The 14,232-nt window shown below is 35.3% G+C and overlaps 2 protein-coding genes across 2 annotated transcripts; both read right to left on the bottom strand.

Annotated features, from left to right (window-relative positions):
* Positions 1 to 5,799: 5,799 nt before the first annotated feature.
* Positions 5,800 to 8,110, bottom strand: LOC116004693. The gene has a single exon (XM_031244848.1). The coding sequence runs from the start codon at positions 7,972 to 7,974 to the stop codon at positions 6,121 to 6,123; it is 1,854 nt and encodes a 617-aa protein (XP_031100708.1). The 5' UTR covers positions 7,975 to 8,110; the 3' UTR covers positions 5,800 to 6,120.
* A 3,423-nt stretch (positions 8,111 to 11,533) lies between these two features.
* LOC116004168 (ribosome maturation protein SBDS-like) lies at positions 11,534 to 14,161 on the bottom strand. Its single transcript, XM_031244101.1, has 5 exons — positions 13,983 to 14,161; positions 13,779 to 13,908; positions 13,155 to 13,355; positions 12,790 to 12,957; positions 11,534 to 12,333 (listed from the first exon to the last, which is right to left on the bottom strand). Exons 1-5 carry the CDS (start codon positions 14,114 to 14,116, stop codon positions 11,881 to 11,883), a joined length of 1,086 nt encoding a protein of 361 aa, XP_031099961.1. The 5' UTR covers positions 14,117 to 14,161; the 3' UTR covers positions 11,534 to 11,880.
* Between the last annotated feature and the right edge of the window lie 71 nt (positions 14,162 to 14,232).

Here is a 14,232-nt window from a genome sequence, read left to right as displayed (position 1 = left end):
AGGAAGTAAATCAGCCACCAAAGAGACGATTACCAAGCCAATCTGACCAATTTAACTGGTGTTGCCCCATGCAAATTATATTTGTCCAACTGTTACTCTATTAATTAGCTAGTCTTTATTGCATCTAAAAATCAAGGATGATAATTTTGAGATTGGTCGGTCGAAATTTATAAGGCGCCAAATAAGATAGATCATTATTAATTTAGACCACTCAGTTAAGCTTTTAAATCTAGGGCGCATTACGTCTTGTAGTGGGAAGTTTCTCATCGGTGTAACACTTTTGTGATAAATTAATAACTACTGGAAAACAAAAACAACAAAGTACACCATGAGAAGTGGAGGCTGATAGAGATAGCTAAATGAGAATCCTATGTGAGTTGTGATGAGTTTTCATGCAACTTACCTCTTTCGTTTGTAATAAATTCAACCCTCACGCAATCTTTTTGCCTTCATTCAATGACATGCTTTTTGGGTTGACTCTAAAGGCTTCAAAATGATAATCTTTATTTCAAACTTTTTATTTACTGATATACACACACCCTCACTTATTTAGATTCAAATCTTTATATTGGGATGAGTGTTTGGTAAATAGTTGTTAGTCTGATTGAGTTAGTCGGTTTGACTAGTTGATAGCATTAGCTTATTGTAGAAAAGTGTTTGGTAAATTAGCTGTTAGTTGATAGCTAATTACATGCAAAATTACTTTTTCAAAAAACCGATCGAAAAAATTACTTTGAGCAGCTTTTTGAATTTTAATTTAGTATTTTGGTGCAATAAGTTGTTACAAAAAACTAATTAATCAAACACTCATATTGGTTGTTTAACCAAGTCAAACAGCTAATAGTAGTCAAACAAAATTAACTGATAGGCTAACTATTTTACCAAAATTGCATTATACTTTACATGTAGTATATCTAACGGTTGAAAATAAGATGAAAAAAAAAAGAAAAAGAAAAAGAATGGTCAATTTCATAAATATTTTACGAAAATGACCATAATTTTTTTCTTAATTATTATTATTTTTAATTTAAAACCAATCTATTAGAGAAGGACAAACCTAGATTTGTCCACAACTCTCCCATGCATGAAAAATGGTTGTCATAAGTCAATGCACTAAATATATATTCTTCTAAAAGTTTTCAAAAATATATATATACTCTTCTAAAATTATATTTTGTCATGTGCAACATTATTTTTCAAACTAAACAACCTCATTTTAGTGACATCATCATTAGTAGTGTGGGAATGTCCTAATTATCCCAAAATTATGCTATAGATTAAGAATAATGGCCAAATTATCACAAGACTATGCTATAAATTAATATGGGTGTGCATATATTATTTAGAATGAGCAATATCATATGATTCTTGATGTTGAGGGCTTGTTAGTACGTACTATATATATACAATAATTGTAAGACATTGACAAGGGGGGAGTTCACCTACTCTAGAGTTAATACTTTTACTATACATTGTAATAAAGAAAGCATTCTTGGGATTGGAGCCATAAGGGAGCAATCAATGGGATTTCAACACCTCTCTGCTTAACATTGATATAATATTTGTTTGGCATGTACCAGTAGTGGAGCTCATATTGGTATAGGGCTAAGACCTAAGGATTAAGATAAGATAAGAATATAATTTGTAATCTTATGCAATTATTGGAGCCAAGCACATGACACCAAATTCTATTCTAATATGTATGCCCTAGCTACCTTGCATCCCCCCACTTTTTTTTTTTTTTTAAAAATATAGAATCTTAATGGTTTATAATTTAAAAAATTAAAAAAGAGTAAAAATTAACTTGTTATAAAAAGGTACAGACAATCATTTTTCTATAGTTAATTGTAGCTTTCATCCTACAAATATTACCAAGCTAAGTCAAATCCAGAACACTATTATTATTATTATTATTGTTGTTGTTGTTGTTGTTGTTGTTGTTGTTGTTGTTGTTGTTGTTGATGATGATGATGATGATGTTGTTGTTGTTGTTGTTCACACGTATCATCATTTTACCTGTTTTGTTTACTATTTATCAATTAAACCAGTAACCCAACCTCACCCATGTTGGTCAGACAGTTGGTTTGATAATTACAAGGAAGTTTAATTAATTAACTCCTTGTGGAAGCTCTCTATTAGCTTTCTTGGTTTTAATTGATTATCTATGAGCAACCTAAGCTAGTTACCTCCTTGTGGTCCTTTGTCAACCAAAGTCACAAGGTAGGTTTCATGCAGAGCGCACGTTCAAATAGCAACTCTAGACTTATTTGTAAATCAAAGTTAGACAAACTCTCCTACTCCTCCTCCTCCTCCTTTTTTAAACATTTTCTTATAATTAATAATTTTTTTAAATTCAACTTCTTGTGCCAAATGATTAATAATTTTTTATATAGTTTTCAAACATATACATTTTACATACAAACACGAAGCTAAATATTACAAATTGTAAATAATTCGAGTGAAGTCTCGTTAAACAAACTTAATTTATGAAGGAACAATTAATTAAATTTGGAGGTGATGAGGTGGAAAGTAGTACACATGAACTCTCATTTCTTACTCTCAATTTTTACTCACTCTTTCACAAATTTTGGATGTAGACATTTTTCCTGAGACCCACATGATAAAAATATCCAATTCTTGTCTGTTACATTATGGAGTAAAAGTGAAATAGTAAAATTTGATATTACATGTACTAGCACTCGAGGTAATAATATATGTCATTGGATGAGATTTTGTAACTTGGGAGTTGTTAATTGGTTGGCCAGTGGGTTACCACATTATGTGCTTTTAAGATAGACATGGGAGCAAAGAAGGTCATTTCGGCCAGCCTATGCATATGAATGAATTTTTAGTGGACTCTTTCATTATTTTAATCAACGCCTAGATATGCTAAATAATTCTTTAACAAAAATAAGTGGCAAATGTACGGTTTGCATGAGTCGGGTTTGAATAAAAATTAAGAATGATTCAAATAAATTATAAATTATATATATTAGACAGCCGAAATAAAACTAATAAAGTACTAGTTTATTAAATAATTGAATATTTAACCTATTTTGATTTTCTATAAAATAAAGTTAATTAACAATTGAAAAACTAAAAGTTAAAACATGGAGACAGAAAGTTGTTAGGATATGTAATTGTGGTTAAAAATATAAGATAAATGAACTGTTAAGTAAATTGAAATAAGTAAACAGACACAAAATACATTTTTTTTGTATATGGTAATGGATGGGTACGTTTTATATTATCTTAAAAATGTTTATTTAAGAAATATATTATTTTAATTTTTCATTATAAGTTTGTAATAACAATATGGAGTGCAATTAACAATACTATAGAGTGCATTCCCCGATATGTATATGTGTAATAAAATTGTCTACTTTTACAATTTTTGATTTAATTTTTTCTTTCTTTTTTCTTTTTAATTTGGTTTAGAAATTCACTTTAGAGTTTAGTAGTTATTACTTGCTTTTAAAGCACACCTAACAACAATATATAAAGTATACAAAGCAACAATATTAAGTTCATCTAACATTATCATTAATTACACTTAGATTCACCTTTTAATCTTTATGTTATAGTTGTTTCTTTTAGTTTAAAGATTTACTTTTTACTATTTAGGAGTTTAAATTTTATAGTTTAGTTTTATATTTGTACTTTGTAAGTAATTGGGCCAATCCAGATGATGGCCTGTTTAGCACATGGAACATGCTGGGCTGGCCCCATCTGTCATGTAGTTGTTATATAAGTTTTTATCAATTTTATTTACTTGATCAAAACACTTCTTATTTAGTTTGAATTTTTTACTTCAATAATACCTTTTACTATAAGTTTTATATGTTAATACTGCACTAAATATTACAAAAAATTAAATTGTAAATACTTAAGTCAAATTCTAGTTACCAAAATCAGAGGAAAACAAGAATTTTTATCGAAAGTTCCTAAGAGCATCCCTAATGTTTGGAGATAAAAGGGGAGAAAGAAAGAGCATTAGAGAGGAGGAAAAAAACAAAAAGATAGGGAGTTAGAGAAACTGTCATATTCGGAGACTATCTTTGGGTCCGTAGAACGTATCACTTATATATTTTTTTTATTAATTGTTGTTATATTTAATATTTAAAATGTTAAATTTCTCAATTTCAAACGCGAATTTTAATTTATGAAATTATATTTTGATTAGTTAACAAAATTATATTTTAGACCTCAGAATTTTTTATGTCATTATTTAAATTTATTTTTATTTAAAATTATAATTATAATTATAAAATTAAATTTATTAATTATAGAAAAGTGAATAAAATAATAGATGATGTGTAGGAATGTGAAGAGGTAGGATTGACAAAGTATGTGTTTTGTATTATGATTTTTTGCGTCAATATAAATTATGTACCTCGTCGTTTCATTAATCCATGGTCCATAATGCTATGTGTTTTGTGTTATGATTTTTTGTGTTGTGTTATGAAATTCTTATGAGTAGCTTCGTAGTTTCAATTTAAGGTCAATAATGTTATGTGAACCCTGATCCATGAAATAAATTGCCGGTTGGAGATGCCCTAAAAACCAAAGACACAAAATGAGACTGGCAGGAGAATAGTTTTGTCTTTTTAAACAAACTAGCTCACTCAACTTTCAAATGCAAGGTTTTCTGCTTTCAGCTGGGTAACAAAGCCTATACGCATGATTCATACTCTCTCATATTAAGAAAAGAATAAGAATGTGGGAAAGAAAATCAACCAGAATGATGATATGTGCCTGGAAATTAGAGGGGTGCAATTTGAGAACCAACCCCCAATTATGAAGATATATAGGCAAATAGCAGCAGCAGTGAAGTGAATTCTTGTCCACCCACCAGAACAATTAGAGGGACCTTACTGCAAGGCTGTAAGGACAAAGCAGAAGAGAACAGCTAGCCCTCTAAACATGGACCAACTATAACACAATAATACAACCTCCTCATATACCAATCAATACTTTCCTTCACATAAATAATGATGAATATACGCAATTGACAAATCATTACAAAGGCCAATGACCTTTTGGCCTAGGCCTGAAGTGACTCTCCCATATGGGAGGTGGTTATGGGTTCGAGCTTAGGTTTAGAAAGTACGGTATTGACTCTTTGGGCTTCAGCTCAAGCAGTTATGAACAGATACTACATTGTAACGGAGTCAGTAATACTCAAAAATAATAATAATAATAATAATAATAATAATAATAATAAGTAATACTCAAAAATAATAATAATAAAACAAATCATTACAACAGGTAGAAAACTAGAAACTACCTCACCAGTGTGCAAAAGCCTTCAGGTGTCTGTACATGGAAAACTTAGATATCATAAAGCAGCAGCTGCACATAATTTCTCTCTCAAAATAAGCACACAGAAAATATCACATCATCTTTGACAGTTAACTCTAGAAAATTGCAAAAATGCCAGTGTGAAAAGACAAGAAATCAGATCACTATACTGAATGTCTGCAATAAAGAACCAGTTCTTCCTAAGACATTTCACATGTCTATAACTTGAAAGTAATCCTTAAAGGTGATTCAATACACATATCAAAGCAGTTTAGTACTTTAGTGAAAAGACTAAACATTCACATTCACATTGTATCTGAACAAACAAACTGGGATAGATTGGAAACACCTGAAAGCAGCATATGAATAGTGACATAACTGTATGGATAATCATCAAATCTGCTCTAGTAATTCTAATGCGTAGAATCTTTTTTCATTCATTCTTCCTTTTTGAAGGTAGAAGACTATGACAAAGAAGAATAACAACACAGGGAAAAATAATAAATGCAAAGGATATGGTGTTTGTTGTGCTACTAATAATAAACAAAAAGGAGTAAGAATATCCAATATTATGTGCAACCAGTAAAATAACATGCTGCAAGAATTTTTTTTTTTCTTTCCCTTCACAAAAAAATGCACCACACTCCACTAGATGATGAGCTAACAAGGACACACTTACAGTACACTGACAAAGTACCTTTTGATCTGCCATGATTGAATTAAGATCTTAGAACCACCCTTTGTCTTCCAATTAAAATGTATTGCTATGTATAGTACAACTTTACACTAATCCCAATATCCATAGGCTATGAGATAATGCTAAGGAGAATAAGGTTGGCGCTGAGGAAGCAATCCAGAGTGATAAACATTTAGGTGGTATGTTGCAGTTTGCATCAATTCTTTCAACTCAGGATGTAGGGTAAATAATGTACGATCTGCTCCCTCGAGAGCAGTCCGAACTCGGCCTTGATCCAAAGCATCATTATTACCTGCATGCAAAGCAAGGTAGCAGAGGAGAACAAATGCGGGATACTGAGACCGTTCATTCCCCCTCAACAGTCTCATAAGAGGGGGGACTGCTTTGAATTCAATAATTGTCTTCGAATGCTCTACACATAAAAAGTTCTCAGGGTAGACAAATTTCCCAAGTGAATTTGCAGCTTCTGCAGCTACATCTAGATTCCTATTGCTCAGCTGCTCAACTAAAGGTCCAATTACCCGTGTCTCTCTTGCTGGAAATGTCCTAGCAAGACAACCAATTGAACTTATTGCTGAAACTTGCATTTTTGGACTATTTGATTCTTTAATCACCTTCAGTAGCTGATCCACAACAGCCTTAGCAGCAGGAGAATTAGTCTTGAAAGCGGCTCTTCTAAGGTCAGCATTAGATTCAGCTGCAGCAGTTATTTCCATTATTGCCATCAAGCAGTTCAATTGCAAGTCACCTTGCTCTGTCTCAACAAGCTTAGCTAAACAAAGTAAACCTTTCGTTTCAGTTATCCTTCTACTGTTTGAAACACTCCCCTTGGCAAGCATCCACAATGCTTCTGCACAACTAACTTTTAACTTCAGTTTCACTTCCGGCTTCTCATTCTCTCTCTCCTTCCTGTGACTCCCACCCCGACTACTTCCCTCTGAATAGTGCCTTGACAGTGGTGACCCTAGAGTTCGCCTATAACTATAGGACCCCGATGATTTTTTCTCCATTTCCTTATTAATCTGTACAATGGAGTGAATACTTTGTTTGCCAACTTTCAATTTCAGATCATCCATAAGGATATCAAATGACAACAAGGTCACAAGTGGTCTGATCACATTTTCCCTGGCAAAATCTTCCTGAGCATGCGGACAATATTCTGCCATTCGAGCCACTAAATTCGCCACCCAAATCTGAACCCTCATAGGGGAATCTCCCAACACATGAACAATAATTGGCACCCCCAGCTCATCAATAATTGCTCGAACCCTTTCTTCATCATTTGCTAAATTAAACAACGCCATGGACGCAGCCAATTGAGATTCAGGAGAAGAATTATCCTTTAAGAGCTTTAACAAAGGCGAAATTCCGCCTTCTTCAACAATAATTTTCTTGTTTCTATCATTATCTTTAGCTAGTGACGCTAATTCATTTGCAGCTTCGATTTTATCATTCAATTGGCCCAAGTGTAAAGAAGCAATGTAAGACCACACCCAAGACACAATCGGATCGTTACTGGCAATTGGGGGAAGAGTTAATACAATACCTCCGCCGCCGCCTTCGCCGTCGAAGACGTTGAGCAACCACTTCATATCGGCAACCGAGGAGTCGAGGAAGTTGAGAACTTTGCGGAAATCCGCGGCCGACACTATGGTAACCACGCGGCGGAGGACGTTGCGGCGCTTGCACTTCCGGACTAGGGTTAAGGCCCGGTCGAGATTTTTCGAAACTTCCGCGACGATTCTCCGGACCGGCCTCTCGTAGGTGGAGCCGGCGCCAGTTGTGAAGAGACGGGCGACGGAGCGGAGCATCTGGCAGAGACGGTCAACCTGTTTGCCGATCTCGGAGCACTCCAATTTGAAGGAGTCGGCTTCCTTGGCAGCGTCCTTAATCTGGTCGGATAACAGAATCGGATATGCTAAGACCTCCTCGATTCGCTTCTCTTCAACGGGCGGCGGCGGCGCCGATGCTGCCATCGCTGATGAAGTGATGATCGATGGATTGAAGAGTTGTGTGGGAGAAGTTGAGAAGTCAGAGGGGGAGTCAAAAAGTTCGAAGTTTATTTGGGTTGGAAATGGGGGCAGGCCTGCGCTGTATTTTTGGTCATAAATGCGTTGTTTCATATTCGTATTTTGAGTAATATAAAACACATATTTAAAGACATTCCTTGAGTTATTTAAACTTTTTTATTTTTATATTTATATCATTGATACTACCTTCTAATAAAGTCATTAGCATTAAAAAAAATTAGGGTATATCATTGATTTTATGGACCCTTTTCTTTCAACCCCTAGGAACCTCCTAGTCACACCCCCCTAACAGAACATTTAGGAGGATGACTAGACATTTGCTTACTGTGCACAAGGAGTCCCGTCACTTTGAGAGGTCACTCCCACACTATCGCAGTTCGCAGGTAAGACTCGATTTTCAGTATTTCTTTCTAAATTTCACCCATGTGACCAACTAAGGTGCTCATGCGGGCTTTATGTACCATTTTCTTGACTCATGAGAAGGTTAATTGAGCCAAACTCTACGTTTTTACTCACAAGGAGATCATCCCAGTCCCAAACCCAAATTCCAAATATGCTGCTAAAAACAAGTTGTAAATGAGACTTCTCATATACTAAATCAATATCTTGCGGGCTTTTTTTTCTATTTTTCTTCATGAGCTCACATGCCTTCAGTTGTGACATCAAGTCAGACGAGGAATCAACACGTTAAGCCCAAAGGACATTGTCGCCTTCAATCGTGACATCAAGTCAAGAAACGAACCACTACACTAATCCCGTGCGCTTTTTATTCTATTTTCTATTATGTTTGGCTAAATATGACAGTGATAATTTTAGACTTTTTGTATGTTATTTATATAAATCATTTACTCACATTATATTACCCTACCAAAAAAATTTTACTATTCTTTTTTTAATTAATATTTTTTTTATACGGGTGACAACTGTACACAAACTTTAAAAAGATAATGGTGATATCAAGATTTCAAATATCAAGATGTGTTTGGTTGGTGGGTTTAGACATAAGGAATGGATATGAAAGTGATTGTATGTGTTTGGTTGATAGGTTTTGTGAATGCTACTATGGGTTTGGAATACCCCATTAATGAGAAAACCCATACCCTTATTAAATAAGGGTTTCATCTCCCTTCCTTCTTTCTTCCCCAACTATTAATAATCATTCCCATTCCATCCAACTACCAAACATGCTAAATACTTTCACCAAAACCTATTACCATTACCAAGTATTTGATACCCATTCCGATTCCGATTCCGATTCCCATTCCCATGTGCGAACCAAACGCACCCCAAGTTGTATCTAAAAGTAACAAATTTTCACTCTAACCTAAGACTTCATTATATAAAGTAACACTGATACCATCAAATCATTATACATTTAACATCAAACAGAGTCTAAAAATAACAAATTGTTGATATTCTTAAACAAACTCCACAACATAACTCTTCCCAATCTCTTATTTGTGTTATAATAGAACAATAATTCATGCATCTATTTTAAATTGAGAATTTTTGTATAGTACTTCTGTAATAAAATCTGAAAATAGCATAGAAATGGTGAAATAATGATTTAACACCATCCACACAAAGGTAGATAGAGAGAGGTGGACGTATTCAACCCTCTGAATTAGTATATGAGTTCCAAAATTAAAGTTATTTCTTTGTTTCCTTCCACCTTCCTAAACGTTTCCAAGCACTCTCTATCATGGAATGCCGCTTGTGGTCAAAACTCGTAAATTAGGCAAGGCTAACTCTTACCTTCCGCCTTCCTAAACGTTTGGAAGCACTCGCTATTATGGACAGCTGCTTGTGGTCAATACTCGTTTGTTCGGCGTGAGTTTTACAATATGTATTTATTGTTTTAATTTGGAAACATATATAGAGGGAAGGGGTTCAGGCGTTGAAGAGTTTCCATGTCGGTCGTGCGGTTAGATCTGAGCCATTGATCAAATTTAGATCAACAGCTCAAAATGAAAATTAAAAAAAAAAAAGTGTGTTTGGAAGGAAGAAGCACAAGCTAAAAATGGTGCACCTTAAGTGAGAGAAATGCACACCTTAAATCTTAGAACAACGCACATTAAGTCTTAACATCACGCACCAAAGACCTTGTGGTCTAGTGGCACCCAGTGTCCCGGTTTACACTTCCACATGGATGATGGGAGTGGGTTCGAGCCTTTGAGAAAGTAGCTATGAACATCACCTTCAGTCTATAAACAATGATGCACTTTAAGAAGAAAAATCACGCACCTAAAGCTTTAGTCCAACGCACCTTAAGTTATCACATGAAGAATTGACATTAAGCACAGAAACCACACACTTTAAGTACAAAACCTAGGCACAAAAACCCCATTAAGTTCTCAATTGTATAAGTGACGCACCTTAAGTACAGAAACCACACACCTAAAGAAGGAACACGATGCACGTTAAGTTTGACCCATATGAAAAATCATTGATTTTGGCAAGATCAATGACTCTCTTCTTACCACACAACTGCACCCCAATCGCATTTGAACCTTTTATATATATATATATATATATATATATGGGTTGGATCCTATGAGACCACCCTTGTAGATGAGATCATGAGATCCCATCTCAACCATCCAAAAAATCTAAATGAATGGATATGATAGAATTTAAAATCTCATTTATATACTGTGATATTTAATACTTAAGGGTGTCATTGTAATTTCATTTAGGTTTTTGAATTTGAATAGGAATGGAATAGAATATTTTCCTAATTTAAAGGGATTCTATCCACAGTAGCAATAAATTCTAGATTTTAATTGTGCTCAGATGAGATGAGAGAGTAGATATGTATAAAGAGATACTACAATGTAATAGGGTCAAGGGCTGCCATTGCGGCAGCCTAAATTGCATCCATGGAAAAAAATCACGCTGGTAAGTGTTGATCGGTTTTTATTTATTTTATTTTACTACGAGGACATATGCAAGTAGCTGTTTTTTTACTATTTCATTTGTGATTTACGCGTGTGCAACCAGTCTGGGCGGTGTGTGCAATTCTATGTAAACACACATGTGCTTGAAGAATTTGAAAACAAATTCTGCACCGATCAAGATAATGGGATATCAACTCTTGGGTGGTGTGTTTTTCCCCATGGTTAACACCTTCTTTTCATAAGTTCAGTAGAATGCATCTGACACATATGTGCATGTACCGGAAACGGTACAGTGGTGGGTGTATATCACATATATGGGGTGTGCATGCTTGGATTCTGGAGTGTGCATTACACTGAGAAAGACTGAAATGTTGAGAAAGACTGAAATGTTTGAGTGCGCTATCCAAAATTGTGTGCGGAATACTAAACACATGTATGTATTACTGAAGTAAAGAGCCGCCTCTAGTGCGTCAACACCCATTTGAGTGTGAAATCGTAAGCATATACTTTTTAGTAGCATGCTTTTGACGTAAAGGGCGTGTGTACAAGCTCGGTTATATGTGTATGCATTGTCCTGTACGTTACCGTATTTTAGACGTGGGCAGCCATTTCAGGTGCTTGTACACCCAAATATGTGTGCATATGATTAAAGGTCAAATACACAAATAAAACATACAAATTTTAAGAGGTTTTTTTTTTTGAAATATATTTACATCTCAGGCATTTAGGGGTGTTCTTCTCCACGGTTAGCACCTTCTTTTCATAAGTTTGGTAGAATGCATGTCAGCATGTGACATACCTGCCCTGTGACCTGTGTGCTGTACCGGAAAAGGTGTGTGCATATTACTACACCAAACCATAGTACAGTAATCGGAGTGAATCACATATCTGGGGTGTGTGCAGATTACAAATCTCATTAATGTCAGGTTAGCAACCTAGGAAACTTAGTCCCACCTCAAAAGGAGTATTCCTTCAGATCAGCCTTTGAGTCCCCAAGTTCCATGTCAGCCATACACTCTTCTGCAGTAAGAGGAGGAAGTTGCCTAGTTTTTCGCCTAAGATTATGTTTATGCCAGTCACTCTTGAAGTGTTCTCTGAACTCCTTGGAATCTCCCACAACTGCATTGCATGTACTGCACTTGTTTAGTTTGGCTTCTCCTTCTGAACTCCCACTTTTTGCTGCCCTGTTCTGCTTTATCTCTCCCCTGAGATATTCATTTTCAGAAGAGATTGTATGATTTTGCATTTTTCCCGTCAAACTTGATGATTCATCCTCATGACCATCATACTGATCGACAAAAGTATCGCCTTCTACATGCACATTAACTGCAAGCATTTCCATTCTTCCCTGCAAATTCCTTATCAAGGCATCGCAATCCCGAAAAAGATTTGGTTCCATCTCACAAATCTGCATCAGAGTTAGAAGGAATGAAGGATGGTCAAATTCAGCATATTATAATAGCTGCAACAATTACAATCCATGATACTATATCCCGCAAGCTATGCCATTAATCAGAAACATGGACTTAAAGACATAAAAGTGATGACTGCCTTAAGAGCTTGTTGCTCAAAGAGATCCAATAATGTCAGATGGCTTAAGGGTAAATTATCCTACAAGTAGGCAGCAGAAGAATAGCAAGTTAGGGTATAGAGTGGTTTGTTTTGTAACAAGGGAGCACCAGAAATGGATTCTCTGCATAATTAAGAAATGAGGAAGGACCAGTTAACAGAAAGACTAGTTCCTATGATTGCTTGCTAACAACAACCAGAGTTGAAAAGTCATAGCCTGCACCACTGAAACTTAATGCAAGCTTTACACTAAATGTAGTATAAGGGTTTGTTCAGACATGGATCTGGGACTTACAATAGAAAGTTGGCTTCCAACTTCATCTCTTGAAATCACACCAGCATTCCACTCCTTAAGCTTCTCCAGTATGGAAAAATTTTGTTCTCCTGGTATGGTTAAGCGTAACCTCATTGGGGCCCGTTTAATAGGATAGTGCTTTTGAAGCTCACGGATGACCTCCAGTGACTGTGGAACATAGAGCCAAAAATTTATTTTTTAAGAAAGTAGGCTCCTAATTCTTAGAAAATATATAACTATAGCAATTAGAGAGAGAAAGATAGATAGAGCCAGCTTTCTACTTGATAAACAAATACAGAGAAAAATAAAGTTGCAAATCAATATACTATGCAGAAGAAAAATGGGAAAGCCATATTTATTAAAACCTGTTTTTTTGAGCTACTATGTCGATCAACAGCAAAATGGATTTCATGCATTAGGCGTTCTATCATGCTTATGGTATATGGCCGCTGAGTTTCTGGGTTGACTGTTTTCTGCATGACTATTGTAGCAATATCCCTGAACTGACTTGAAAATTGTGACTCCCTCTCCTTCACTGCAACTTGTAGCTCTCCTTTTTCCAAAATCTGACAGAGAAAGAAATGATCCTTCATTCAAGGAATACCTTTAAAACCCTCTCTTTCTTCATATAACTCCATTCAAGACAAACAGGGGGATGGGGTGTTTAGGCAGGAAAAAAAAACTGTTCTACCAGGCACAACCACACAAATCACTAAAAAAGAACACAATTTAATGTAGAATAAAAAACCAAATTAAATTATAAAATCATTTTGTCTTCAATAGTTGTGCAATATTTTGCAGTCACACTTTTAAGTTACTTAAGCAATAATCCTTGAGTTTGCAGCTCAATAATGAATTAATGAGCTGTAAATAGCAAAGCTATACATGCTTAAGGAGCATCACTTAACTAACTTCCAAAAATCAGGTTATTAGCAGAAACTTCCAGTAATTTAGTTAGCACTGAATTGTCAAAAAAAAATCCTTCTGACCTCCAAACAAATTTTGGTCTGATCATCTGTCCCGAATGCCGCAAGCAAATCTTTTGACTTGGCGAGAACTCCCTTGGAGACATTGGAATACACAGTATGTGACTGTAAGACTTCGTCAATGTCTTTCTCCCTATTTGAATTTCTTTTAAACATTATTTCATGATATTTATGTGTATAGATAGATAGAGAGAAATGAAAGCTTACACGCCGGAGCGCCAAGAGAGGACTTTGTTCTTGTAGCACGCAATCTCGAAACGATTTCCATGCTTTTTGAGGCGAACGACGGCGACGTTCGTCAGCCGTTTTTGCCCTATCGGCTGCACCAGCGTCTTCGACATCTCTGCTCTCTCTCAGTCGCCGATCGATCAATGAGTTGCCGTTGTTTTCCCTTCAACTAATTTTTCTAGTCACTTCTTAGATTGGGCTAAATCTATATATGGCCTCTGGGCAATGA

The sequence above is a fragment of the Ipomoea triloba genome, chromosome 14 (genome assembly GCF_003576645.1).
Source record: "Ipomoea triloba cultivar NCNSP0323 chromosome 14, ASM357664v1".
Classification (NCBI taxonomy): domain Eukaryota; kingdom Viridiplantae; phylum Streptophyta; class Magnoliopsida; order Solanales; family Convolvulaceae; genus Ipomoea; species Ipomoea triloba.
This window is presented reverse-complemented; position numbering and strand designations above follow the sequence as displayed.

What these genes read in the sequence shown, in the direction of transcription:
- LOC116004693 (XM_031244848.1), bottom strand. Translation starts at nt 7,974, where the DNA reads ATGGCAGCATCGGCGCCGCCGCCGCCCGTTGAAGAGAAGCGAATCGAG.
- LOC116004168 (XM_031244101.1), bottom strand. Translation starts at nt 14,116, where the DNA reads ATGTCGAAGACGCTGGTGCAGCCGATAGGGCAAAAACGGCTGACGAAC. An exon ending in ATAGTAGCTCAAAAAAACAG is followed by an intron (nt 12,958 to 13,154) that starts GTTTTAATAAAT and finishes TATGTTCCACAG; the next exon opens with TCACTGGAGGTCATCCGTGA. An exon ending in TTGGAAGCCAACTTTCTATT is followed by an intron (nt 12,334 to 12,789) that starts GTAAGTCCCAGA and finishes ACTCTGATGCAG; the next exon opens with ATTTGTGAGATGGAACCAAA.